At 49.7% G+C, this 27,228-nt stretch overlaps 9 protein-coding genes across 9 annotated transcripts; 4 read left to right on the top strand and 5 right to left on the bottom strand.

Annotated features, from left to right (window-relative positions):
* Nucleotides 1-973: 973 nt before the first annotated feature.
* Nucleotides 974-3,850, bottom strand: FIBRA_00742 (uncharacterized protein; the record flags this gene model as incomplete). Its single annotated transcript, XM_012322630.1, has 4 exons — nt 974-2,102; nt 2,162-2,294; nt 2,349-2,461; nt 2,523-3,850. 4 exons carry the CDS (start codon nt 3,848-3,850, stop codon nt 974-976), a joined length of 2,703 nt encoding a protein of 900 aa, XP_012178020.1.
* Nucleotides 3,851-7,087: 3,237 nt separating this feature from the next.
* On the top strand, nt 7,088-7,975 carry FIBRA_00741 (uncharacterized protein; the record flags this gene model as incomplete). The annotated part of the gene is made up of 6 exons (XM_012322629.1): nt 7,088-7,256; nt 7,314-7,356; nt 7,430-7,539; nt 7,605-7,687; nt 7,748-7,886; nt 7,953-7,975. The coding sequence occupies 6 exons, from the start codon at nt 7,088-7,090 to the stop codon at nt 7,973-7,975; spliced, it is 567 nt and encodes a 188-aa protein (XP_012178019.1).
* A 376-nt stretch (nt 7,976-8,351) lies between these two features.
* Nucleotides 8,352-10,698, bottom strand: FIBRA_00740 (uncharacterized protein; the record flags this gene model as incomplete). Its single annotated transcript, XM_012322628.1, has 4 exons — nt 8,352-8,362; nt 8,424-9,429; nt 9,503-10,191; nt 10,455-10,698. 4 exons carry the CDS (start codon nt 10,696-10,698, stop codon nt 8,352-8,354), a joined length of 1,950 nt encoding a protein of 649 aa, XP_012178018.1.
* A 413-nt stretch (nt 10,699-11,111) lies between these two features.
* Nucleotides 11,112-13,772, top strand: FIBRA_00739 (uncharacterized protein; the record flags this gene model as incomplete). The annotated part of the gene is made up of 11 exons (XM_012322627.1): nt 11,112-11,280; nt 11,341-11,439; nt 11,494-11,639; nt 11,691-11,757; nt 11,813-11,927; nt 11,986-12,129; nt 12,398-12,742; nt 12,809-12,896; nt 12,973-13,350; nt 13,402-13,631; nt 13,694-13,772. 11 exons carry the CDS (start codon nt 11,112-11,114, stop codon nt 13,770-13,772), a joined length of 1,860 nt encoding a protein of 619 aa, XP_012178017.1.
* An 861-nt stretch (nt 13,773-14,633) lies between these two features.
* FIBRA_00738 (uncharacterized protein) lies at nt 14,634-16,713 on the bottom strand (the record flags this gene model as incomplete). Its single annotated transcript, XM_012322626.1, has 11 exons — nt 14,634-14,714; nt 14,767-14,902; nt 14,960-15,017; nt 15,070-15,262; nt 15,318-15,379; nt 15,436-15,470; nt 15,526-15,884; nt 15,935-16,019; nt 16,074-16,255; nt 16,305-16,413; nt 16,469-16,713. The coding sequence occupies 11 exons, from the start codon at nt 16,711-16,713 to the stop codon at nt 14,634-14,636; spliced, it is 1,545 nt and encodes a 514-aa protein (XP_012178016.1).
* A 146-nt stretch (nt 16,714-16,859) lies between these two features.
* FIBRA_00737 (uncharacterized protein) lies at nt 16,860-17,699 on the top strand (the record flags this gene model as incomplete). Its single annotated transcript, XM_012322625.1, has 2 exons — nt 16,860-16,967; nt 17,097-17,699. 2 exons carry the CDS (start codon nt 16,860-16,862, stop codon nt 17,697-17,699), a joined length of 711 nt encoding a protein of 236 aa, XP_012178015.1.
* Nucleotides 17,700-18,595: 896 nt separating this feature from the next.
* Nucleotides 18,596-20,124, bottom strand: FIBRA_00736 (uncharacterized protein; the record flags this gene model as incomplete). The annotated part of the gene is made up of 3 exons (XM_012322624.1): nt 18,596-19,865; nt 19,918-19,977; nt 20,036-20,124. The coding sequence occupies 3 exons, from the start codon at nt 20,122-20,124 to the stop codon at nt 18,596-18,598; spliced, it is 1,419 nt and encodes a 472-aa protein (XP_012178014.1).
* A 524-nt stretch (nt 20,125-20,648) lies between these two features.
* On the bottom strand, nt 20,649-22,891 carry FIBRA_00735 (uncharacterized protein; the record flags this gene model as incomplete). The annotated part of the gene is made up of 10 exons (XM_012322623.1): nt 20,649-20,896; nt 20,956-20,982; nt 21,037-21,200; nt 21,254-21,384; nt 21,449-21,813; nt 21,863-22,016; nt 22,067-22,173; nt 22,383-22,572; nt 22,633-22,671; nt 22,724-22,891. The coding sequence occupies 10 exons, from the start codon at nt 22,889-22,891 to the stop codon at nt 20,649-20,651; spliced, it is 1,593 nt and encodes a 530-aa protein (XP_012178013.1).
* A 1,087-nt stretch (nt 22,892-23,978) lies between these two features.
* FIBRA_00734 (uncharacterized protein) lies at nt 23,979-25,216 on the top strand (the record flags this gene model as incomplete). Its single annotated transcript, XM_012322622.1, has 5 exons — nt 23,979-24,303; nt 24,356-24,528; nt 24,579-24,670; nt 24,736-25,061; nt 25,116-25,216. 5 exons carry the CDS (start codon nt 23,979-23,981, stop codon nt 25,214-25,216), a joined length of 1,017 nt encoding a protein of 338 aa, XP_012178012.1.
* Between the last annotated feature and the right edge of the window lie 2,012 nt (nt 25,217-27,228).

The following is a 27,228-nucleotide window of genomic DNA, read 5'->3' as shown; positions in this document are numbered from 1 at the left end:
GGCAGCAACGGCGGCAGCTCCTGCCGCGTCCGACCTGCGGTCGGTCGCTTGTGAGCACCCGTCTACATAGTGCATAGCTACTGCAGATATAGCAGAAGTTGGGAGAGTGCAAGAAGATACATTTTCGGAGATACATTGAAATAATTGCAAGAAAGATACGATAACGCGCGAATTGAAAGAGTGGGAAGCGGACTGCAGAAGCCGTGTCCAAAACAGGATATAGGCTGGAAAAAGAATCCATGCTTATTTATAATAGAAGATTCATTCTTCAAGAGCACTTTGCTGATGTCCCAGACATGCAGCTAAAGCTGAAGGCCAGTGAGAAGTGACATGAATCAAAATCAGAAACTGTATCATTCAATGTGGAAAAATGAGAATCCGAGATCAATTCACATAAATTGCATAATTCAGCCTTATTCATACATTCTCAATGCAACCCATCGAGTGACTCGGTTTCTCTGTTTGATTAATATCATCTTCCGCTGGGACTGAAGCTTGCCATGGCTAACTGTCCACCAGCTCGCGTGATTGGCATTTTCGCCTACCTGGGGGTACCCCTGCATAGCAGCATACTTATCTAGAGCGCAGACAATCTTGGTGAATCTGGTAGCCAAATCAAACAGAGGGAATAGTCAGGCAGCTCTAAAATTCTGTGGTATACAATGACGGTGTATCCATCCATCCAAACTACTCTGTATATAATCCGAGATAGTGTAAGTGTGTCGCCGTCGCATTCGAAAGGGTGGAGGGTATACATGACACAAACATGCAAAAAACCACACAAAACCTATTGTGACAGACCTCTGCTTGCGAATTGAGTTAACGAGAGGACGAGGGGTAGCCGTGAATGTGTGGGGTCTGAAGGCGTTGAACAGCAATCTACATGAACAGAAGTAAATAAAGAACGACAAGTCTTAGGCAATGTGTGATGAACAAGTGTCGGGGACCGAAAGGAAATACAAGGGAGAACGCGCTAGATCGCTACACCAACGTCGGTGTTATAGGATGCGTTGAGTCGAGTTGAGCTGGGGGTGCGCATCATGCTTGGGCGTGCGGCAGGATTTGAGGATGAACGATACGTCATGCCAGTACCGGTTCGGGGCCTCAGCTTTGTGTCAGGGACTGACGGGAATTTCATCGCAATGTCACGACCGGTAGAATGATCTCCATTATGAAGAGTCATATCGCGGGATCCACTCCGGGGTAATCCCAGAGCCGGGGAGGGTGAGCTTTTTGACAACGATGTAGGGTCAGACTGTCGCATCTTGCTGGCAGTGGGTGCAGAACAATGATTGTTACCATTAATAGTACCAATACCACTCTTTCCTGCACTTCCTGTTGAGACTGTAGGCCGATAGCTACCATCAGGCGCGCGCCGTAGAATACTCTGTTGTGACAACCGCAGCGGCCTAGGAACCTGGGCAGACTTGGGTCCTGAGTAAGATGACGGAGGAGTACTCATACTAGTCGCAATGCTACTTCCGGCGCTTGTGGATCGGGTGAATGGAGTGCGCTTTGACGAAACAGCACTGATGTGGGAAGCAGGGTCGGTTGGAAAATGGCGGTCAAATTCGGAGGACATCTTTCGTGAACGCTGAGACAGCAACGAGGCGCCACTGGTACGATTCGACCCTATTACATCCGAGCCAACAGGAGTCAGTGGCATCGGAAGGCTGGCGCTTGACGACGACGATGGGGATTCTAAACTTGTCTCTTCTCTCTCGTTGATATGATCGAGATGAGCACTCGATAAAGTTGCCTTGCGACCCGAGGAAGACGCTGAGCGGAGCGACAAAGCTGACGCATGAGACTGCGGGCCAAATCCACGCAAGGACGCAGACCCTGCACTGCTTAAACTAATCTTCTGTTCCAAGGAGACAGGCACTAAGCGCCGGGTCCGGTCCAATGGAAATGATGCGCGCCCTTTATCATCCCGATGTCTCCCAGCACCAGTTTCGGCTGTTGAATGGGTATCGATACTGGCGGCACTGACAGAGCGGGAGAGGGGGTGGGATGACCGAAGAGAAGACGGAAGAGACTTGCGGCTCAGGGAAGTCGAAGACAACTGGCGAGTGAGTGGTGATGGCGCGTCTTCATCCTCGCTGGGTGGAGTTCAGCTTCAATTCAATGCTGCACTCTAATCGAATATTGACCGACTCACCTGTCGCTCCAGCCAAGCCCAGTCGTCAGCCCGATTCCGCCTCGGAGAAGCTTGCCATCCCGATGTCTGCATCGCCTTTTCTGCGTATCGCGCTCATCTTTGTATAGACCGGATTTTGTCATCACAGATCCCACTATGGTTGTGGTGAGGTGCATAAATGGTCATGAAACTAACATAAACAACTTACCAGTAGACGCAATACTCATGAGACTGCCAGGCCGACCATTTGGCGACGCCTGTTGTGATTGGGGTAGCAGTTTTGAGTGAGGCGACAGCAATCCGTCCCGCAACATCAGATTCCTGTGTCATCGAGTAGTTAGTTCGACTTCTATAATGCACACCAAAGGCAAATACCACTCACGGCAGAGGCGTGTGAATGTCCAAGCTCGAATCAGTATCACTTCCGTCACCCTCCAGTTCTCTCTCCAGTCGATCCTCCTCTTCTTTGTCGAAAAGCTCCATCGGCGTCCCAGTCCCATCCAACGGTGTCCCATAATCAGACACAAATGAATCATCGTTCCAAAACTCCTCAACGTCCCGCGCGTCTTTCCGCATAGATTCGCCTGGCTCGCCTGGCCGTCCTCTCCGTTCAGGGAGCGGGAGAGATGCTTCACTAGTCCTACGTGGATCGCTCTTGTGTATCCTTGAACGAGGCATGGAGATGCCTTCGCTGACGTGCCGTCTTAGAGCAGAGCGTGAAGACCGACTTCGAGATGCTGATCGAGACCGTGTGGACAATGCAGATGTGGACGACTTCCGACGTGGACGAGGTGTGGTGGCGAGGATGGTCTGAATGTCCGGGCTGTCGGATCTTTGAGTGTCTGGAGGCGCAGTTGATGTGGACGGTCCTCGCGCTTCCGTTGGTAGTGGCGGAAGGTCCTTGTTGATCCGGCTCGAGGTGCTGGAGCGTTTGGGGGAATTTGCAAACTCAGGACAGACAGGTGATAGAGCGGGAACGGCAATCGGCATCTCAACTTCATCCTCATGCAGCGGTGGTAAGTCTTGCATGTCGATGGAGGATATTGAGTCGTTTGGAGCGTGCCGACGACGACCAGAAGCAGACAGACCAACCTCGAGCACTTTCTCGTCGTCGCTGTATTCACTGTCTGAAACGGGCGAGTGCATAATGATCTCGTCAAGCGACATGCGGCTGAGATCCGCCGCATCCTCTTCGCGGATTCTCGGCTCGAATGTAGGCGACTTGTCTTGGAGCCGCGAACAGGTTGGAAGCGATCCGTTGGAAGAGAGCGTGCGGAGGGAGCGTGTAGACGAGTCAACGGGTGTGGCACTTACTGAGAGAGATAAGGAAGGAACACTCGCGTTGCTGCCGCTGCCATTGCTGGCAAGAGTAGCCGTCGAATTGCGTCGCGAATAACTTGAGGAAGACGCGAGGGAAAGCTTGGAGGCTCTGCGGGAGCGAGCAGCAGATATAAACATAAGCGTCTCATGTTCGGTTATGGGAGACGGGCCTGGGACGGGAGGAAGGGGTGATGAAGGAGGTAATGAAGGAGGGGGATTAAGGATGCCGGAGGAAGCGCTTGTAGGAACGCTGATAGGAGTGCTCAGCGGGGTAAATGGGGAAGCAGGAATGTGCGTAGGAGGTGCTGGAAAAGACGAAAGCAGGAGCGGTACGGCATTGCGTCTATCACGTAAGGCGGATCGGGATTCGGTCGTCATTGTGGAAGCCATAGCAAAGGAGGGAGATACGAGCTGGAGGATATATTAGCTGTTCAGCTCACAGTGGAAGCGAAGAAACTTTAGATATAAACCTGCTATGTAGCGAGTGAGAAGGTGATGGTCGTCGAAAATCGCCCAGCTGGTGTAGTAATGAAGAAAAGCAAGGTGTCCTGGGCCGTGACGCGGAAGTAAGTGGGCGAGATGGACGTCGCTGCACACAAACTGAGCAGAGCGGGGCAAGTTGTAAGCGCTCAACCGGGAGCTTTTGGATCCGATGGCAGCATGTGGAAAGAAAATGGTAAGGTAACTTACTTTTGGTGAAGTGAAAGAGCACGAGCTGTGGCGCGCGGGTCGACCAACACCGGAGCCGGTAGCCTAATTGTCTTGTGGACCACTAGTGCTGCGCCGGTTAATGTCGGGCACCAATGCAACCAGGCGCCAGGACGGGGAGGATTATAAGAGTGTTAGAGGATATGAGGGGAGGAAGGAGGAGGAGAGGGAAAGGAAAACGCAAAAGCAGCACGCGGGAAGCCAACGAAAGAAGCCTCGCCTCTTAATCCGGCAGTTCCCTTAGGTACCCTGCTGGCGCTACTCGCCCATCATCGTCTCAGGTTAGTCTCACTCCCGCTGCCTCCTCCTTGCAGGCACAGAAAATCCTGCTGGCCGCCCTCTCGACTTGGAGCCCGCCACTCAACATTCTTACATGCACAGCCCCGCCGCCACCAAGGTCATGTACCTTTCCATCGCGAAGGGCGCGCACCCAAATTGAAGATCACGCCTCTCTGATGTCCATCAACGGTCTTTTCCTCGTCTGGCTGGTCTATGTTTGACTCCTGGGATCCCACATTGCCTGGTCTATGCTACGATATCCATGTTGTCTCCATCTTGCAGTCGTTCTTCTGTACATCTTTGCTCAGCAATGTCCCGCCAACCGTCAATATTAGGTTACAGTATTTTTGCAGGATCATGATCGGAATACACGGTGTCCGAAAGAAACGTGCTCTGGTTAGAGCGCCCCGATAGACATACAAAGATGTCATTGATTGGTGCGCATGCCCGTATAATGTCCGCCGTCCCTAGATACATTTATCCTTACGCGGGAACGTCGGAGCCATTTCCTCATGCCATATGCGGTACATGCTTGCGACTGCAATCGTGGCTACAGGCTAAATGACTCATGCTGCTTCTTGGTTTCACCAAACTTCCTTCCATATGGTTGCGAACTTTAGACGACTCAGTACGACAGGGAATGGAAATGGAGGCTGCATCGTGAAGGGTCATTGTTCGCTTCCGAATGGGGCCAAACCCTGGAGACGGCGAGTGACATTAGCCTCACGACGAGTGCGATGGCGCAGGACTCCCAGGGCGAGGCACTCGGTCGCTACTCTCAATGGGTTGATTATAGGGTGGGGAACCGATGTGCGTCAGAGGATCATCCACTGTAAGAGGAGCTCTTGTTGTAGGCTATTTCTCCCCTTTAAGATCTCAACATTTTCTTGGCGTAGGTAGCGTGATGGGAAGTACTTCTACTAGTCTTCTAGTGAATAAGTTATTGCTGCCCTTGCCCCAATTTCCCATCAGTGTCGTACGCTCACCATTTCCAAGACGCCGGAGCGTGGCAGCAGCGTGCCGAATACGGGGAGAGCGCTGTCTATCTCTCGTCATGAGCAGATTCACGATGGCTGCAGTTTGCTCACGAAGAACAGCCTGTGAGAATGATCACATGGCGTCCCTGGAGCAATTCAGAATGACTTCCGAAAAGTATGATTATATGAAAGCCTGGGGCGAGCGGCGGACGTTGAGGGGCGATGCTCATGCTTAAGGGCGACGGAGGAGAGCATGAGCCCGAGGACGGAAATGAATGTTCTCAGCGGAGGCTCCGCCAATTATGGTCGTCCATCACTTTGTGATCTCGATCCATTCGATCGCCTATATGCCGATCGAGTCACGTCCACCCAGCATATCTCGGACTGGCGCAGCGTCCCACAAGTTGTATCAGGTAGCCAACTCGTATCCAAAGCGATTGGCGTGCCATCTCAAAAGCCTTGTCGATTTCGAAGCTGTCGAACTATCATGGTCGAATAGTATGTGTATGTCGGGATTCCCGTCTCACACATGTTAGCATAGCAAGTCTTGTGTGGAGATGCTCATCATTATCCCGATCTTTTACCCACATTCTCCGAGTTTGAACATTAATTCTTACTTGTGTTATGCTTATGTGGTATCGGAGCAGTTGATTGAGTATGACTGGGGTCGACTTGAGCGAAGATAAGTAAGCTACTTGGCATTAAGGACTCTCAGTCACAACTGAAAGTACAATGCATTGACGTTGATGCGTCGTACTTTGCGGTCGCGCTTACATTTGTCGCTTCGTTTAATAAACTTGTGAACAAGCCTTGTTAGGCATCCTCTCGTTAATCGATGTATAGTAGCATCTACAAGGCATCAATCAGTATTCCGACCGATGCTTCATGTTCATATATCGTATGTTAGTAGATATCTTATTTTGGCAACATGAAGCTTGGGCCAAACAATAGAAAAACCTTACGCACAGCCAACAAGCTTAGGGGAAAGTATAAGACACGTGTGGGGACGAGACCACAACACTATGCGTCATCTAAGTGCCGTATGACCTAGTAGACCCACTGCTTTATTTATCCCCTCCTTGCACCTTACCGCTGCTTTGCGATATACTTCTTCCACTTCTGAATGCCTTCTTGCTCAATAAGCTCCTCAGCTGCATAGCAGCTTCTCTGGGTGATATTTTTTGATGCCTTGACATGAGCCTGACGCGGAATGAGATGACGGCATGTCAGAGGGATTTTGCGCTCGCAGATTTTGCATTTTGGATACTGTGTGGTGCGTGTTCAGGGCAAGATGTGGGAGACAAGGATATCAGTGACAGAGGGAGGGACTATATGTATCGTGTCGTACTCGTTGCGTACGCGTGATGTAGCATACGCGTATGCTCGGGCCGCTATTGATAAACACGTGACCGTATTTGCAGTCTCAGAGAGTCCGCTCAAGCAGCGCACTGGCATGACTTACTACACGAACAATACTTTTATTTTCATTGGACACCTCTCGCTCATCCACTCGTCTCAAAACGGCCTCTGATATATCTACTAGTTCCATCCTTCCACTCTTCCTTCGCTATCCTCAACCAGACTGCTTTCAGTCACTGCTGACTGAAAGCCATCGCTTCACTCTACTCTGGGGTTCATCTACGTTTAACAGAGTTGCGACGCAATGTCCAGCATTTTGAAGGCTCGAAGTGCATTGGCCATCGTTCGTTGCGATGTGATCATGAGGCAGCGTCGTGTCTTGTTATGTCATGGAGAGCTTTCCGGCAGTCCGCGTCTGCAGATGCGACCACTGCATTTTGGCTACACCTCTAATGCATTTCACTCAAGTGCGGGTGAGTTCAAACGCCCCACCCAGCTTCTTTGCATGTACTTATGCCTCTCTTCGTCAGTGGCTTCGCACGGGAGCATAACACGTCCTGAGCCAGGTACTGGGTGCGTTTCGTTCTCTGGCTGGTCAAAAAATAATGTATTTGTGAATTTTCTATCCTCATGCCGTTGCTCGCAGGATCAAATTGCATTTCAAAGATTCGAAAGGCAGTCCTCTCAAAACAGTAGAAGTCAATGAAGGGGATGATATTCTCAGTATAGCACATGAACACGATATTGATTTGGAAGGTACTTCCGCCAATGTCCTCTGATTACTTGATAGCGTGGTGATTAAAATCCCCCCCCCTTGTTAGGTGCTTGCGAGGGATCTGTCGCGTGCTCAACATGCCATGTTATCCTGTCACCTGAACATTACGATTTACTTCCTGAACCAGAGGTTGGCCTTCATTACATCGAACTTGTCTCGCATTCTGACGCCTAACCATTGTTCGGTTAGGATGATGAGAACGACATGCTTGATATGGCATTTGGTTTAACAGACACGTCACGTCTTGGGTGTCAGGTCAAGATCACTCGAGAGCTAGATGAGATGAGCGTAACATTGCCCAGCGCAACGAGGAATATGTTTGTAGATGGTCAGTCGTACTCGACTTGACTGCTGCAGAATTTCTTCCCCCGCTCATTACGAATTTCTTTCACAGGCAAAAAGCCTACGCATCACTAATGTATCATCGCGTCCGCCATTGGACGATGGTACTGCATTGCGAATGCTCACTGCATGGTTGGCCTCACCACTTTCTAATTATTCTTTAACGGCATCGATATGGCGTTGCTGTCATTGGTGGCAGGGAGACACCACTGTCAGATGACAGTCTAAGCTTTCCCTCGTTGAACACAATGCACTTATTGCTTAATCACCACTCATACTGTTATTGACTACCATATATATGGTCTGCCGTGGGCAAACTAACCGCATATCTGGGATTGAGCAGCTCTTTGTGAGAGGTTTTTTGTTGACTGTATATGATGATGTCTCGTTGCATTGATACGTAGATATGTCGCGTATAACACGCCGCCTAGGTCACAAAATTATTGTAGCCTTATGTTATGGCTGAACGACATGTATGTGGTAAGTACAGGAAAATGGAAATCTATGAGACTGGTGAGCTTACTGTACTTCGGACCTCCGCCACCTTCAGGCACGGTCCAAGTAATATCTTGTGTAGGAACCTTGATGTCGCACAATTTGCAATGGATGCAATTCTGTGATAGATCAATCAACTTCCTGCAAACTGAGGCTTCACTGAGACCTGCCTGTGAATTGATAACCAACTTCTTTCCATCCCAGCCTCCTTCACTTTCACCATTCCCATCTTCCACGTACTCGTATACTTGCGCCGGGCACGCACGTCCCAGCAACCCAGCGTACTCGCCCACGTTCAGTCGCACGTGCTCGCTCCGGATACCCTTAGTCTCTTCCCACTTCTCCGTCTGTAGATCTGCACTCTGCACTGATGCCCTTGACTCCGCTTCCGCACCAGCGTCGCCGGCAGCGCTATCATACCGTCTCACGCGTAAATGTACCGGTTGATCCTCTGCATGGTTTGTCCCAGTGAGTGCTAAGCTTGTCAATAGATCCGTAGATAGCGGAGGCTGGAAAGGCGGATATGCAATAGGTTTGCATTCACTGGCACGACGTGTATGTGCAGCATCGCTCAACTTCGACTTATTGCGGAACGTCCACGGCGTGCGCCCTTTTAGCACAAGGCTATCAATGCCGGAATATGCAATACCGCCCCATATGCCAAGGGCAGTGTTGAATGATGGGCGCAGGTTGCGCACCTCATGCAAGTCGGAATAAACCCAACTTCTGCTTAGTGCTTCCTCGTACCCACTCATATCTGCGGGGGCATTTTTGGACTCTGTGGCTTCGTCTTGAGAAGTGATAGTATCAAAAGCCGCCTCTGCGGCAAGCATACCACTCTTCATGGCATTATGCGTCCCCTTGATTTTCGCGACGTTCACGAAGCCAGCGGAACATCCAATCAATGCACCTCCCGGGAAGTGCAGGCGGGGTATAGACTGTAGGCCGCCTTCGTTGATGACACGGGCTCCATACGCTATGCGTGTCGAATCGCCTGAAAGCAGGTCTACGAAGTAAGGGTGGTGTTTCATTCGCTATTTGCCGCAAGGATAACGAAGGTGGGGCGAGAATCAACGCGAGTGACCTAGACATAGCTAAAGATCGTACCTGGAATTCGCGATATGGGCTGAGATACGGGTTTGCATAGTCTAACCCAATGACAAGTCCCAGGCTGACCATACCAGCGTCCATATGGTAGACCCATCCACCTCCGTACGTTTGCCAGTCTAGTGGCCAGCCCATAGTATGGACAACACTACCGGGTTGGTATTTCGATGGGTCGACACGCCAAACTTCCTTTAGGCCTATTCCATACGTCTGGGGATCTCGTCCGTCGCGGAGGCGAAAGTGCCTAATTGCCTCCTTGGATAACGAGCCATGCGCGCCCTCTGCGAGCAAGGTCACACGAGCACGAAACTCCATACCTGGTTCAAATGTGTCCTTCATTCTTTCTTCGCGGTCAAGCCCAACCTCGTTGGTACGCACTCCAAGTACGTGACGGCCATCGGGAGAGTAGACCAGCCCGGCACCGGCGAAGCCAGGGTAAACCTCTACACCCAATTCCTCAGCAATGGTGCCAAGCCATGCAGTGAAGCGCGAGAGGGAGAGAATATATGTTCCCAGCTTGGCCATCTGGGGTGGTTGTGGGATGCGGATAGATCGCGAACCTGTTAACCATCGCATGGAAGTGTGTCGAGTGGGCTGGGTGAGAGGGTGGTCGGAGCGTTCTTGCCATGTAGGTAGGAGTTCATTTAGTGCGCGTGGCTCGATGACCGCACCTGACAACGTATGGGACCCTATAATAATCAAGGATTAGCATTCTGGACCAGGTCAGACATGAGAGCATGGTCTGAAGGGATGACGGGGATACTACTCAAGACATATTATCTGACTCAATCAGCAATTTGGGCTTCCTAGGACGCCTTGCACATGGACAAACAACGAGGGGAACGTCGAGCCGAAGTTCAGAAGAACAACACATGATGATCTCTTCCCTCGAGAGGCAGAATGAACTAAATGTAAACGCCGTCGTCACAAAATGACCCGCCTATAAACTGACCTACTTCGCTTCCTTTCTCTAGGACAACAACACGGATTTCCCGACCTTTCTCTTGTTCCAATTGCTTCAAACGAATAGCTGCGCTGAGACCGGCTGGACCACCACCAACAATACATACATCGACTTCATCTGAAGCGCGTTCAACGGCGGTAGGGTTGAAAATTTCTCTAGGTCTTCTGGAGGTTACATGCAACAGCCGAGTATGCTTCAAGACTGCTGGAGTGCATCTTCGAGGACGCAACATTACGCCCAAGCGAATGTCACGGAAATGTGAGAGTCAGAATAAGCTGGCCGCGCTGTGAACAGATATGCAGTCTTGTTCTGATTTTCTGTTGCTTTTCCCTGAATATGGCCAGGAGAGGAGAGCGTGGGCAGAGAACAGGAGATGGAGTTCAGGTGCAATGTCTATATCACCCGGGGTTCACCAGAGTGCACAGGGTCCCGAATCGAGATCCAATGCGACTTCTGACACCTCTATCAGCGCGTTAAGTGAAGTTACGATCTAGGTCCCGACAGTAGCCTCAGTATTCTTCTCGTTGCCTCCTTAGCTTGCAGACACCTGCGCACACCATTGCGTCCTTCCACTGTTATATTTTCCCCGTCGGACAACTCTAGAGTCGCTGGGTCGACTGCTCTCCTTGTTGTTCCACTTAGCCGATGACGGGTTTCGCAGCAATCCCTATTGCGGAAGAAGGCGGGGAGGAAAATGACAATGTTCATCTCTCTGGCGTAGCCAAGGTCCTTGGTCCACGATGGCTTCAGCTTCCTGCCCTCACGATTGGGCTTTTGGGAGTACAAGTATTTTGGTCCATTGAGATGTCGTATGGTGCGTCAGATGACGCTTTCAGTTCAGTGCTGTACGTCTTATATATGAACTACTTCGTAGGTACTCCATATCTCATATCTCTGGGTCTATCAAAGTCTGCGGTTGCCACTGTATTCCTGGCTGGTCCTGTATCGGGGCTAGTAGTTCAGCCCCTCATAGGTACGAGTGCGACGTCCTATATTTGTGATGGAGTGTTCAGTGCGTATCGTCCAGGTGTCCTCGCTGATAATTCCAAGTCACGATTTGGCCGTCGCCGTCCGTATATGATTGGGGGCACATGTTTCTGTGTTGCCGCAATGCTCCTGTTGGGATACACACGTCCATTCGCCTCCCTATTCACTCCCTCTGGTTCAGTAGCTGTACGTCATAAACCAGGAAATCCTCATATTTTCTTATCTTATCTTCTTCAGAATAATATTTTGACGATATGGCTTGCTATCATCGCACTGTTCTCAGTCGATTTCTCCATTAATGCAGGTAAGTAATCGGTGGATTACCATACCAAGTTCACTAAATGAGATTTGTTCAACAGTGCAAGCAGTTGACCGTGCCCTTCTAGTAGATACATTGCCATCATCAGAACAAGCGGACGGCAATGCATGGGCTGCACGAATGCTTGGAGTAGGAAGTGTCGCGGGATACTTCATGTCCGTACCGTTTGTTGGCACTGCACACTCAACAATTCAATGTTTGTTCCCATTTCAGTGGCAATGTCGATTTGACCGCTGTATTCTCTTTCTTGGGAGAAACCGAATTGGAGGTATTATCTGTGTTGGGGTCATTTCTCCTTGTTTCGATGCATGTGATTACAGCAATGTGCACAAAGGAGAGGATGGTTGTTGCCACGAAGTGCGTTCCTGGATTCGGCACTGTAGAACGAGAATCCAAATCACTGACTAGCTGTATCGCAGAAGCTCACGGAAGTCTCTCTCAAGAGAAATTAAAGATATATGGGATAATATACGTACTTTGCCATATGTAATTCGGCAGATCGTGCGTACTCAACCACTTGTGTCGCTGTATAAACTCACCGGGCTGTCGCCCATCAGTGCATCATTCAATTCTTGTAGGTTTTGCTCATTCTTCCGATTTGATTCCATAGTAATGTTTGCCGCAGCGCTTGGCTAGGCTGGTTTCCAGTGTTGTTCTACACGACAGCTTTCATCGGAGAACTGCACAAACGGGCACATCCCGATATTCCCTCTGACGAGCCAGAGCTAAGTGCAGAAGCCACACGTTTGGGCTCTCGCGCTATGTTCTTTAGTGCTGTACTAAGCCTGGCCGCCAATGTAGTCCTTCCGTTTTTCGTCAGCGAGGCGGGCCATAGTCAAAAGTTGCTTGAGCGCAAGCTGACAGGGACGAGCAGTAGATGGGTAATATGGTATGAACGTATTAAGGTTAATCTTGCCACACTATGGGCGATTTCTCATCTTCTTTTTGCGGCGTGTATGGCCGCTACCTTGTGAGTTTCTTCTCATGCCAACAGTAATGATCTATCCTGAGCCTGTATACCGCGTATATTTGGCAGCTTGTATTCGGGCGTGGCGGGTGCGACATTCTTTACCACATTAACTGGGTTCTCATGGTCTATAACACAATGGGCCCCATTTTCATTGGTATGTGACCAGAGTCTGAACTTGATTCATCGCACTCATCTGATATGATGGTCACTCACTCTTACGGGTTGTCCAGCTTGCCGAAGCTATTTTGACGGAAGGCGTTGCCACTGATGACACTGGCTCAATCATGCTGCAGGACACTCGCACGCAACACAGGTCCATGGACTTGATGCTTGGCGGCAGTGAACAGGAGCGACAACGCCTTGTAGTAAATGATGATGATGAAGCAGATGGCACATTAGAGGCTGAGGTACAATCATTTAGCTCTTCGGCCTCAATGGACGGACAGGACGAGGACACACTGCATGCACGACGACATGAATTCATGACCAACGCATCCGCACGGATCAGTCATCTTGCATTATCTGCGGACAACGCCATCCTTCCTGAGGGTAATGAATTGGAAGACAAGCACAGGGGTGGACTCGCCGCGAAAGCTGGCATCATCCTTGTTCGTATCATATAAATCTCGAATGAATTCATGCTAACTTTGTTATGACAGGGTATTCATAACATCTTTATCGTAATGCCACAGTTCGTTATGACCGGCATCGCATCCATTATCTTTGCAGTCGCAGACTCCAAGATGGCTTTCCCGGGCAACATGGAAGCCGGTAATTCAACTCTATCAGACGACGCCCTTGATCTGGCAAAAAGCGATCGTTCAGCAATGCACCTGAGTCGCGAACTGACGTTCATCAGTTCTCCTAATTCGTACGCTATCATCTTCAGGTAAGACCCCGTACTTCATAATGGGTCTTCTGTTGACACATGGCCCATCCGGCTGTCTGTAGATTGGGTGGAATTGCTGCAACTATCGCATTTGTCTTGACTATTCGGCTTGCGCGCGAGCTGCGGCGGCGTCTTTTATAGGAGTCGTAATTTAACTGAACGTTTTTGTATGGCGGAACTGTCGACTGCAGTCCTGATGATTCAGGTTAACGTGCGGTTTGATTGTCAAGGAACAAGCTTCGCTTTCGATGCGAATGATACAGGCCGGTTACGTTCTACGTTCGGCATCTGGAGTTATCTGCTGAGGGCGAAATAAATCGGCCCGGCTAGGAGTGAAGGACGTGATATAGTGAGCATCGTGCTTCTACAGCTCCGCCTCGACGTCTTATCGTCGCACGTTTTCGCAGAGCGTGTAGCGTTGACGTCCCACTACCTCGGCGTTCGAGCTGTGCTAACCACGTAATTCTACACCACCAACGCAATCTCCTACAGTCGATCGCCGGAATTTGGTCAAGGCTATGGGCATGATCAACCTCACTTAAGGCTACAAGCTTGTGTTGACCAGTTGTGAAAGAAGAGACAGCCTGAATTTGGGAACAGTAAGCACATCGTGAGGTCATTGACCACGGGAATTATTGCTAATATAGCCGACATCTGGATAGTGCAAGCTCGCCGTTGATTGATCACTAATGCATGAGCATGGGACCGTCGCAGGACATCTTTCGAGGGATGAGCCGACAAAAGACCGTCGAGTATAGCTGGATATATTAATACGAAATATGCGGAGTATGATATATGCAATACTGATATTGTGCGCGACGGGTATAAATATTCTGGTCAACAGTTGTCCATGCGAGGATGACAGTGAGGTAGTATGAAAATGGATGAGTCAAGACTACTCGATGTGATACATAGGAGTCTATCATTGAGAGTGAGATGCGGGAAGCTGGTGATGTATGAGATATGAACTGTCAAGCCAAATATATGCAGCATGTTTGCAGTCTAGACTCGCTGTCGGCCTTTTCGTACAACAAATAGTGCCCTTGAGATGAACACGAATAGCAAACCCAGAAGAGCACATAGCTGGGATGAAGTGTGAGATGAGAGCGGACTATTGAACGGATAATAGGCTGACCCCAGTAAACACGAGTGCTGGCCACCATGTGAGCGACTGTGAGTTTCCGTGCCCTTGACCAAGGAGGGCACCAGCAATGGGGTTCCCGGTGAGCATGGCTACTGCAACAACTGTATAGGCACAACCCATTTTGATGCTAGAATAAGGTTTGGGGTTCGACTGTTGAGCGAAGCCAGTATAAAGTTCCGCTTACCCGAGCTCCCCCATATTATTGCATAACGAGACGAGTAAAGACGGTATGAGGGAGATGTCTATAACAGCGTAAACCATTGTCCGGAAATAAAGGGATTTGAAATGACGCACATGCTCCCGATGAGAACCCAAATAGTAAGCCAACGAGAATGACACCCGCGGAAGTAGTCGCGCCGAACATGCTGAATATCAGAGCGGCACACATGAAGATAGATGGCAGGAGCATATTGTAGACTCCGAGTCGATCGGCCAGAAAGGGAGGGATGAGGCGTCCCAGTATACTCCCCGCGTTCATGATTGCTAGCTGTGGATATTGAGAGTCAAATAAAGCTTAAATTTCGACTTGAAGCTGAGCTTACACAGTAGGTCGTGATGCGGGCGTCCACCCCATGATCGGAGGCAAATAATTGCAGATAGAAGACTTATCACCTGTGTTCAAGACACGCGTTCGAGACCATGGGAATAAAGCGGGCTTACGAGGTACGTATACGCCTAGACTAGTGAAGAAGGCCCTATCAAGTGGAAGCAATTGAGCAAGGTTCGTACCTTGACAGATAGCGCACGCACCCTGCGATGGACCATAGGTATGCTCCGTCCCATATGGTGTCCTTCATTTCCACCCACTTCACCCGGGCGGTCCCACTCTTCACAAGCGGGCGAGTCCGCATCAGGCAGTTTCCAACCAGAAGCAATCCGCCCACAACAGCACCGCTGGCACGCACCGCAGTCGCGAAATTTACACGAGATGACAGGAAGAGATAGTTCAGCATGATGGGAAAGACGATACCGCCGGCGGAGGAGCCGCTCACAACGATACCGATAGCGAGAGCTCGCCGTTTCTTGAAGTGCTGCGAAACAATGCTCAAAGACGGCAGAAATGTCATGCCGAGCCCAATGCCCATGCCCACAGCCTGGGAGAGGAAGACCTGAAGGCAGAGTGAGGCAGCAAGCAGGCCGAGGCAAGGCCGAGACTTACTTGGTAGTATTGCTGCGGCTTGGCAAGAGATAGCATGAATATGCAGAAGACGTAGAGAAGGGAACCAAATATCTCGAGGTGATGGCTTGAATGTGATGGTGAGCCGGCATCAGCACGAGAAACCAGGGAATGTACGCACAAGTAACCGGCGTCGAATGCTCTTCCTACTAGGACGCCAGGAGCATACATGAGACAGAGTTGCAAACTTCCAATCCAGCTACGCGCAGGCGATAAGATGAGAGTATCGACATTCGACTGAGCAGGAACCGCACCTGATGTTGGAAGAGGTTTGTTGGGTGAGAAATTGGGTTGTATAATAGTCTGGGAGAGTTTCAAGACGACGCGAGCTGAACATGATCTAGGGGATTACCTTGGTAGACGCCAAATGCACTGATGTATCTACGGAGACGGTGTGTGAGGAAAGGCGCGAACAGGGAAACGGTATCACAAACCCAAAAGTCGAGAATTGGACCATCCATCTGTCGGTTGGGCTGAGCGTGGGAGGAGAGACAGATGTAGCAGACGGAGACTCACGCGCCTGCGACCGTAGACCAAGCACGAATACCGCCATCGGGGGGTTCGCTGAGGGCTGTGGAAGGACCTGCCTCCTCGACGACGGTGGATTCCTTGGACATGTAGGAAGAGGACAAGGTAGTGACCGACATGGCCCGGGGACCTACGCCGGACAAGGAGTGGAAGGGGCTGGGACGGAGGGTAGGCGAGCAAAGGGTAGGGTAGTGGGGGTGGAGGGGAGAGGGCGGAAGGAGAAGAAGGGGCATTTGAGATGCGGCAGGAGAGTTTAAGGGAGTGCCGAACAAGGCCTGTAAAGCATGCGATGGACGACGGAGGTCGATCAGAGTGAGGTGATGGACAAGACAGGGACATCGGACGGGGAACACAAGAAGACACAGCGTGCTCCGGGGCCATGGCTACGGGCAGCGGCCGGGCAGCGGCGTCCGAGGCTGGTCAATGTTCTTGCGAGGAGGTCGACGAGGACGAGGGCGAGGGCGAGGACGAGGACGAGATATATTCGGTCGCGGAAATGAGCCCAGCCATCGCATGCCGAACAGCGCGCCGGCCTCCAACCGGCAATCCAGCCTCGTCCGGCATCCATCACGGCCTTCAAGCTCGGAACGCGAGACATCGAGATCCCCACGCTTAGTCTACATCCCCTCACTCCTTCTCTCCCCTCCCCCCCTTCGACCCGCCCCTTGCCACTGGGCTCGACCGCCGAGACCCACTGGGCGTCGACCCCCCACTCGCCCCCACTATCTCACTGCGGTTCATACTCGACCCCGGCCTGGATTGCGCCCGTCCGGACAAACTCGACATCCCCGACACCACTCCCGCCGCTGGCGGACTCCCTCGCATCCACGGCATCTTCAAGTGCACCCACCCGACCCACGTCTTCGCGTACTCTGCTCGTTCTCGCCATTCCCTCTTCCGTTCAAACGCAGCCCGATACCGCTCGTACGACTCTCGAAACCCTCGGTCCACTCGCGACGAAAATATCAGCTCTCCTCGAGACGTCGACGCTGGTGGTATCGGCGATATAGGCACCGAGGAGCTCCGCTTTGTCTTGCTGGCGCTTGGGGAAGGGGATCGTGCTCGGCGCACCGGCGAAGGGACCATCGTCGTCGTCACTCGTGTCGAATCTGTGCGTCCAAACAGGAAGGAGAGAGGGTTGAAAGGCAATTTCGATCGTAAAGGCGGCTGGCGCACGTTCAGATGCATGTTGAACTGCCGAAGCGCACGGTTTGCGTGAGGCACGTAGCTGTGCACCAAACGAGCGCGGTTAGCGCAATAAGTGGGGACGTCTCTGTAACGTACCTACTTACCGGTTCGCGTAGCCAATTTTCTCCGAATACATCCCACTCGCGAAGAAAAGCACGAGTGTCGTCACGGACACGAACAGCAACCCCGACGCAAAGTAAGGCGGTACCGCAACTGGCGTGTCATCCTGGTACACTCCGGGCAATAAACGTTGCAGGACGGTTTTGTATGGAATGGCCAGGAAATCAGTTTGCAACAAGACCTCGGAGAGAAGAAACAATATAATCAGTGTAAGATGAACTAGAAACACTGCAGACCGAAGACAATACGATCAGGACAAGACACATAGCTGGTCAGGCTGATGATGACCCACGCTGGTACCGATGTTTGCGACGATTAAGCGATACTGCATTGGTCTTCAGCCGCTCTTCGAATAGTAGGAGGTCACGGTACGTGTCTGCATCATGGGTGGGGTGAAAGGATCCCTGCAGCGGTTTGGGGGATGCGCGCGGAGGCATCGGTCGGTGGTACCCACTGAAAGCATGCAAAGCAGCGTCGAGTCTCAATATCCAATCACGTGTATCCTATGACGTAACACGCATAGACGACGGCAGTTTCCGACAGCTCTATTGAGTTGGTACGTTGAGCGTACAATTATCCAGATTTCCGGAAATACAGTGCGCTACCATCCAAAGAAAACGCATAGAGTAGAGACCAAAACTCTACATAATTGTCGAGATCACCACGAATGGCTCAGTGTTGCTGAACCAATACAGTCACCAGAGACAAACTGAACGAACGATCAGCAATGGCAGCAAAATAGGACCAGCGTTCGGACCTTACCTAACCAAACCATAGTGACGGTGAGGTTGAGGAAAACTAAACCAGCTACACATAATAAGCAGCTCGCGCTTGCGCGGTGCCACTACCACCAAGAAAAACGGTCATCCATCCGAACATTGCCATCAGGAAGCGAACAAGCCACGCGGGGTCCGCCCCCAGCCCCAACCCAGGACGCAACTGAAGAGCCAACGCGATATCCAGTTCTGGTACAGGAGCACGATATGCCCGTCTGCGGTCTTGATAGACTACATCGGATTGATCCTCGTTAGACACCCTCGTCATGTCCGGGAAGAGGGCACCAGGAACTTTGGGCGATGAGATGGGGGACGAATCGACTGTGGATGGACTAGGAATGGCGAACGAGGGCGAGTCTGCGGCCCGCAAGGACCATGCGGGTTTCGAGACAGGAGATTCCGTTATTTCGCGCATTTGTACATTTCGAGGGTCGGGGGACGACGCGAGACTGCGTGAAGGCGGAGCCTCTGGTGTCAAGAACGGCGTCGGGGATATGGGCAGTGGTAAGAGCTCGGGATCAACACAGTCCTCGGATACAATGCGGGACTCATGCGTGTTGAGATCCTCTGGCTTTCCGGTGAAAGGGAAGAGAAGCAAGTTCTCCTGGCAATCCTGGAAAATTTCCTCTGATCCTGTCTCGCCGTCGAACAGTAAAGGGTCTCCATCAAGCTCTGACAGCTCGTCCTCAAGTGGGCCCAGCATCTCGACCTTCTCTTCTTCGTCCGACTTAGACTCCAAACTGGCATGACTAGGTTTTTCAGGAAATCCTTCCTCGTCCGTGCCAGCAGATTTAACTAGTCTATCGTGTGTCGGATGCGTTCCCATTATAGACCATAGTGCACCTATTACATGGGAACCGATGAATGAAAGTCGAGTGCAGTAAGCGGCGTAAAGGCCAGCCGTGACGCACATCAAAGAAAGAAGTGCGACAATGCAAGACAAGGTGAGGAAGAAGAGGGGCGACGTGAAGAATTCCAGAGGTGACGCAAGGAGACCATCATCAATCGATGTCGTCTCTGCCTTCTCAGAACCAGTCTCGGTTTCAACATGTGTAGGCTGCATCTCGTTCTGCACAGGACGCTCACTGCCGTCAATGTCGTCCAGACTCTCCGTATTCTGGCCATGAATGAGGCTGAAAAGTTCCTTCTCGTCTGAGCTGAGATCACTTGGGTCAAGAGATATAACAGCCTTGACGGCATCCAGTCCATCCAGCTCGCTAAGATACATCTGCTGCACCTGCGGGGAAGTCAAATGTACGCGGACATCTTGGTTATGACAGTTCAGACAATCCTCTCGACGACTACTTGTATGTCAGATTTATTGGAATACACATCAATTACTGCAGGGCTTACCTTGCTCGTGTCTGGAATATGGCCTGCACAGCATTATGGATCTCATCCGATGAATTAGTCCTGGCGGTAATAAAGACAGGTGAGCGTTGGTATAGTTGTAACGTAGGATCCACCTCACAATCTGTCAGGAGCATCACCAGGCAGGATTGGGCGAGCAGTAACGACCAGCGCAAGAAGAGAGAAAGAAACAAGGATGGTCAGAGTCATCGAGGGTTATCAGGGCTTCAGTTTGCAATAGCGTGGCTTCTTCACGGAAGACACACTAGAACTGATGAAAGCCTGTCGAAGACAGGCGTTGGTGGCAGTTGGGCCCACCTGCTAATTAATCACTGCACGAAGAGGCCTCGTGGCAAAGCACAACATCATGGCTGACCGCATTCGGCCCGAGTTCGTGACGTGGCTGCCCCTGCGGCGTGGCACATTCCGAGGCCGAGCCTCCGAAGGAGCGTGTCTTCAACATGTCCGACTGGGTATGAGACTTTACTGGCACAAGAGCGATGTTGGTTTAACGGAGCACGCGCAATGCGCCAGCTTCCCTCCGGCAGGCAATTGCTGACAGTACTATCCGAGGCTTAATTGACTACCTACCCTACGCCAGCATTGAATGCAACTACTGCTCCTCCAGCGTTAATAGTGACCCTGAATTCGGCAGCAAACGATTTCAACATAATTATATGAGCTTTCACCAAGTCCTTTCCCGGAGAACCGGAGAGATTGATATTGATATCGCACTACTCATCGCCATAGCTTCCATAGATAATATCCCACAACTGCACAGTTGGAATCGCCTCCGGGTATGCCTTGCGCGCAAGCCTAGTGTGTGTATTCTGTTCGTATGCATACGCATACGAGATGAGTTCGAATTCACTGAATGCCGTTCCCAAGAACGACAGGCCGATCGGCACGCCGGGTGCCGGATATACTGTCTCCGGTCCAGCAAGACCGATCGTCACGTTGTCCGGGTAGAATCCCAAAGGGACTATAAGATATCAAGGATTAGAGGCAAATTTGCGCCTTTGCCAACAGAGGTCATGTCACCTGTTACTATAGGGTATCCTGCGATGGCTAAACGCGCGCATAAGTGATCAAGACCACGAGTCATCTTATCGTCACACTGACCTGCTGGCACTGTAGTGAACCCAGGAGCAGGCAATACCAAGGCGTCAAGGTCATATGCCTTCAACGCGGCATCAATGCCTTGGGTTGCCCCCATTTCTTTGTCAAATGCCAGAGCAGCGTAGTAGGTTGAGTTAAATCCTGAGGTTGCTTCTGACGCAATCAAACTGTTGAAATTATTCAAAACGAGGGGAAGTCATAGTGAAGTAATAACACGAACATAGATTGGTCTGTGTAACGTGGTGGCTCCTCTAAGCTCGGATTATCATTGTTGAACTGGATAAGCTCAGCCAAAGATCGGACGCCTGAAGGATTCTCCAAAAGAGCGGCATAATAGGCATCGAGTTGAACCTGCACGGAAGGATGTCAAGTAAGCATCTATGTGGTAATAGCATCCACTGGCCTTGAAGTCTACGTCCAAAACGATTGTTTCGTTATTTGACGACACAATCGCCTCGGCAGATGGTAGGTCCGCAGGGTCCACCACCGTTGCACCAAGGCTTCGAATGATAGAAAGGGCCTCCTCAAAGATGAAGTTTACGTATGGATCGTTGCCGGTGATGGTGTCGTTCAAGAACACAGAACGAGGAACGCCAATCCGCTTGCCCGAGAGTGCAGTCTTGTTCAAAGCGAGCGCATATTCGGGAACAGGTAGTGGTTGTGCCAGCGTGAAGTTGTCATTCACATCCGGCCCGGCAATCACAGATAACACGATGGCAGCATCCGCAATCGAACGAGTCAGTGGTCCCACCGTATCTTGATGTTCCGATATAGGGATTACTGAAAAAGAGTCTGTTTGCGTATCCCAACTCAAGATATCTCACCATACCTCCAGCCCTAGATGTCAGTCCAACTGTAGGTTTAATTCCCACGACATTGTTGTGATCAGCAGGACAGGTGATGCTACCGTCTGTCTCAGTGCCAAGGGTCACAGCCGCCAGTCCAATGGATGCGGCGACACCAGAGCCAGCGGAGGATCCACACTACTGACAGCATCAGAATGGCGCGAGTATAATTCTATTGTACGACCTACCGGATCAGCGTGGGGGAAGTATGCATTGGTACATTGACCTCCACGTCCCGACCATCCTGACGCAAGATTACCGCGGAAATGAGCAAACTCTGATAAGTTTGCTTTTCCTATGCCAAAAGTCATTTCAATGAAGTCCATCGCAGGAGTATTTTACCCGCCTAAGATGATGGCCCCGGCTGCCCGTAATCTCTTGATGACACCCGCGTCATCTGGGACAACTGAACGTAATAGACTGAAAGAACCGGCAGTAGTATTCATTCCTATTATGTTTTTAAGAATGAGGGCAAGGGATGTCAGCTTGATTCGCGATAAGCACCTTCAGACGCTATAGTTCCGATGTTATCTTTCACCAGCACGGGGATCCCGTGCAACATGCTTCGCTTCCCATAGACGAGTCGCTCTGCGTCAAGAGCCACAGCTTGCTGTAGTGCAGATGGATTCGTTTCAATAAGCGCGCGTAACTGTGGCCCTCGGAGGTTGACTTCCTGTATCCGCGCAAAATATGCCTATATAGATGATGAAATCAGGTCGTGCCTGTCGACGAAATTGAATAAACTTGCCTTCACTAAGTCCACACTTGTGAAATCTCCGGTGTCCAAACCATCCTGCGTAAATATGGGGCCATGTAGATACTGTCTCTGAGTGAGAATAGCATACCTGTAACTCAGCGACAGAAGTCTCGTAAAGGTCGGGTAGAGCAGCACGACCTAAAAGCTTATTCTGCCTAGATGTCGATTGCGTCGATTTCGTAGACGCACAGGCCACTTTGATCGAACAAATAACCGTGAAGATATACAAAAGCACAACAGCGGAGAACGATTTCATCGTAGGTGGGCAATGTCGGGTAAGGAGGATATCTCAAGAAGCTATCCGTGCGCGCAGTGCTTTATAGAACACAGTACAATCGGTCCGTAACTCGTGTCTTGTTCATTTATGCGGGCCGTTATCTACGACTCCCAAGTATAATGGGTAACAGCCTGTGAAAGCGAGGCTCTCAGAATTCGTTGCCGCCTGATAAGGAGCCCATTCGAAAGTATGACCTACGGAAGCTGTGCGGATGGCCAAGGATAGGTGCTGTTCTAGATTACTAGCATTGTTGAAGTGGGAGGGAGCTTGTGGTGTACTGTGGCGACATCCTCCGGCGTTCGCCATGGTCATCTCATGATGCGCAACGCAATACAAAATGTGTGATTTTAAGGATGTTGGAACAAAGAAGATAGGCTGTGAATGGTATCTACGCATTATGCTTAGGCTCCTCTTCTGAGAATACTCACGGTGGCTAAATTCTCCAAGCCGGGACCACTCGAACCACTGAATTAAACTTCATTCGATAGGGCTTGTTGAAGTGATCAATCGGAAACGTACCGTTTGAGATCGCCGAATACATCGTTCAAGTTGTTGGATGTAAAATCATTACTGTATTCGTTAGATGGAGTTGACTGTTGCAGTGACCACCCGGAACCGTCGAGCATTCTGAGTGCTGAGCGGTGAAGATGATCCCAGGAACGCCCGATTATCGGATTTCTAGTCTCAATACCGCGCCGGCAAGGTAGCCGTACAGACTATGAGGGTGTGGAGAGACAATTCCGAACGCTACCCTGCTCCAGCGTTCATGGCCCGGGGGGACACTGACGACCAGGCGCTGACATTACTCGCTCAGTGACAAGGGAATATAGGGTCTGACGGCGAGGAGTGCGTACCGCTCCAACGGTATTCAAGTAGTTTAAGTCGATACACTCTACATGTATCTCTAGGCACGGGTGTAAACCAGGAGTTCTATAAAATAAAATAAAAAGAGTACTGAGCGATGCGCGCTACAACATGATTTTTCCATATTAGGACATGCATCGACCCGCCGAGTGGCCACTGCCACGGTCTTGTCATCATCGACATATGCTAGGAGCTCTGTATCATGACGATTCCTGCCAATGACGCTTTCACACTTGGTTTGACACACAATCCAAACCGTCTTGCACTCCATTCTTCTACGTCCAAGTTATCATTTGTCGCTGGTGCTAAGACACCGCACTCCGTTCCTCTCGAGAGGCGGCTCATGTCAGCAAAGCCTCGCATTGGATCGGACTCTGGACATCATACACAAAGAGAAGTGGATACGCAGAGTTCTACCACAATACGCTCCCCTTCGACAAATCGGAATGGTAGGGAAACGAAGTCGGATGCACGGAATGATACTGTAGATTGGGAGATACCTCGCAAAATACTACATTCCTCAATAGGTGCGTTGTGGATATCGGTTTGTGTAGCTCGACTGCTTCAATACAGCTACAGGATTTTTCACTCTGTATCTTTATGCTTCTCATGGTTCACCTCGTGCTGTTGTCGCTGTGCTCAGTGCCGGATTGGCAATTTTGATCCCGTGTGACATACTACGACTTCGCTCGAGGCGGTTCGAGCGTATATTTGAGCGATGTGTTGGATTTCTGATGCGCGAAAGCGAAAAGGTGTGTCTCTAATTCTTATCTTGAATTCGTATGTTCAATGCGCTCAGCAGAAGAGTACCAATGGTGTGATCTGGTACATTATTGGGGTCATTTTTGTCCTCTCTGTATATCCTCTGGATATTGCGGTGGTTTCAATACTTATGTACGCTCATAATTTGGCCGTATTATTATTCTCTGTGGATTGTTGTTTATTAAAATCCCTTCCAGTCTGTCATGGGCCGATACGGCCGCATCTACAGTTGGGAGATTCCTAGGATCTCGCACGCCTGCCCTTCCGCGCCATATACCCATCTTTAAGATACCTTTGGCACCACGAAAATCGGTGGCAGGATTTGTCGCGGCTTCTTGCACTGGCGCTTGTATTGCTGTTGGATTCTGGGGCTGGGTCATGCCTTTATTCAGCGGACAAAGCAGTTGGCGCTGGATTACCGAGGCTCCTATGGTTGTCGGAGTGTCATCGACATATCCTTGGGCTATCTATGGTGTTCTTGGACTGGTTAGTGGACTGGTGTCAGGTGTAGCAGAGGCTCTGGGTATGTCGTACTAATTTTGACATGCTACTGACCACTAACTCATAAATCTGCTAGACCTGGGCTCATTGGATGACAACCTCACACTTCCTATCATTTCTGGTGGTTGCTTGTGGGGCTTTTTCAAGCTCACTGATACTTTAGTTTCTTGGATGTGATTGCCAACTTAGATATACAATACTGCTAGAACCTTGCTAATGACTTGATGATCTGTACTGGAGTTTTTTGTGCTGGCAGCTGTAAGTCTGTTTGGGCTTAGCAGGTTCTGTGAACAGCACATATAGCTGCCACTGATTGAGAGTGTAGACTTTCAGTTAAATTATTATGCAGCTGGCACAGTACACAAGTTCCTCAGTAAACTAAGTCATGTGACAATAGACTCAGTAGTTCAGAGATTTGGCTAGGCTTTCAGAAGACTGAAGACCTAACAATTGTTGAGCCCCAGTGAAAATGCCACATTTTCACATTGAATTATGGCACTTTTAAGTGCCATATTTGATCAGACTTGATAAAAGTTGGTGAGAATTGATAGTTTGAGACTAAAAACTTGTGAGGGTGATTCTCAGGGATTGATCAAGTGTTTTTACTTGTGAATAGCCATCAATTGTTACAGTTATGAAGGGGGTTTTCTTTTCTTGCTTACTATTCATCGTTGACCATGTACTACCATAACTGTTTACATCACTTGGTATGTTTCATCCACATCACTGTTTCATATATATTGTGTTTCACCTTTATCACATTTCACCTATATCACATTTTACTCATATTGCATTTCACCTACTTCATGTTTCAGCTCCATCACTGATCCAACCCAGTGAAATGGTTTCACATTCATCACTGATCCAACTCAGTACATTTTATACTTATTAAAACTCTATCTACCTTACTCTATTTAAGGTGCACTACTTGTGCTACTGTGCTTCAGTTTTGTCCTCTTGTTCCCTACATAACTTGATAGGGATGTCTTCAGTAATAGACACAGTTGTCTATTCCAGTCTTAGCCTCAAGCTTGGCTTCAACCTGTTAAGGGACCTAATGACTGAGGATCAGGAGTTTAACTTATAACTGATACTGATACTTGTATGTGTGAGGCTGACACATTATACTTAGACTAGACTTGTAAACTGAGCCACTATAGCTGATAGTGGTTTGAGAGCATATACTGGTTGAAGCAAAGCTTCAGACTAGAACTAGATAGACAACAAGTTGTCTATTACTGAAGATGTCCCTATGAGGTTACATAGGGAACAAGAGGACAAAACTAAAGTACAGTAGCACAAGTAATGTGTCTTAAATAGAGTAAGGTAGACAGAGTTTAATAAGTATGAAATGTACTGAGTTGGATCAGTGATGAATATGAAACAGTTTCACTAGGTTGGATCAGTGATGAAGATGAAACACGTTGTAGGTGAAATGCAATATAAGTAAAACATAATATGAGTGAAACATGATGAGGATGAAACATGATATGAAACAGTGATGAAGATGAAATGCACCCAGTGATGCAAATGATCGTAGTAGTACAGGGTCAATGATGAATAGTAAGTGAGGAAAAGAAAACCCTCCTTGAGACTTTAAGACAACCAGTATACACTCTCAAACCACTATCAGTTATAGTGGCTCAGTTTACAAGTCTAGTCTAAGTATAATGTGTCAGCCTTACACATATTAGTATCAGTATCAGTCATAAGTCGAACTCCTAATCTTCAGTTGTCAGGTCCCTTAACATTTAGGCAAAACTCTCCTAGGATCACTAGTTCCTAGTTGCAGCAGTCACAGTGGCTACAACAGTTGGATGACCAGCAGTAACCAGGTCCCAAGCAAGACAACTCCTTTGTTATAACAAAGTACATGCATACAACAAGCAAGAGGTAACACGGATCTTCTTGGCAGTATTGTTCAGAGTCAAATTGCCTGAATAGGAGGAGAGATAGAACAATCCCAAACCATTCAGGATGCCTCTATCCTATTGGAAGCCCAGATGACCTCCATTCCATTGTACCCCCACTAGTGGAGAAATCCTCTCCTACCCCATCATATCTTACACCCACTGCAGCATCCTCTAGCAGAAGTGTAGCTGTTCCCACACCTCATGTTACATTCTCAAAAGGGAGTTTTTGTTAAGGGACCTAATGACTGAGGATCAGGAGTTCAACTGTTAACTGGT

Source organism: Fibroporia radiculosa, assembly GCF_000313525.1.
Source record: "Fibroporia radiculosa TFFH 294 genomic supercontigs, scaffold303, whole genome shotgun sequence".
In the NCBI taxonomy this organism is placed as follows: Eukaryota; Fungi; Basidiomycota; class Agaricomycetes; order Polyporales; family Fibroporiaceae; genus Fibroporia; species Fibroporia radiculosa.
The sequence above is the reverse complement of the archived record's forward strand: the minus strand, read 5'-3'. Positions and strand labels throughout refer to the sequence as shown.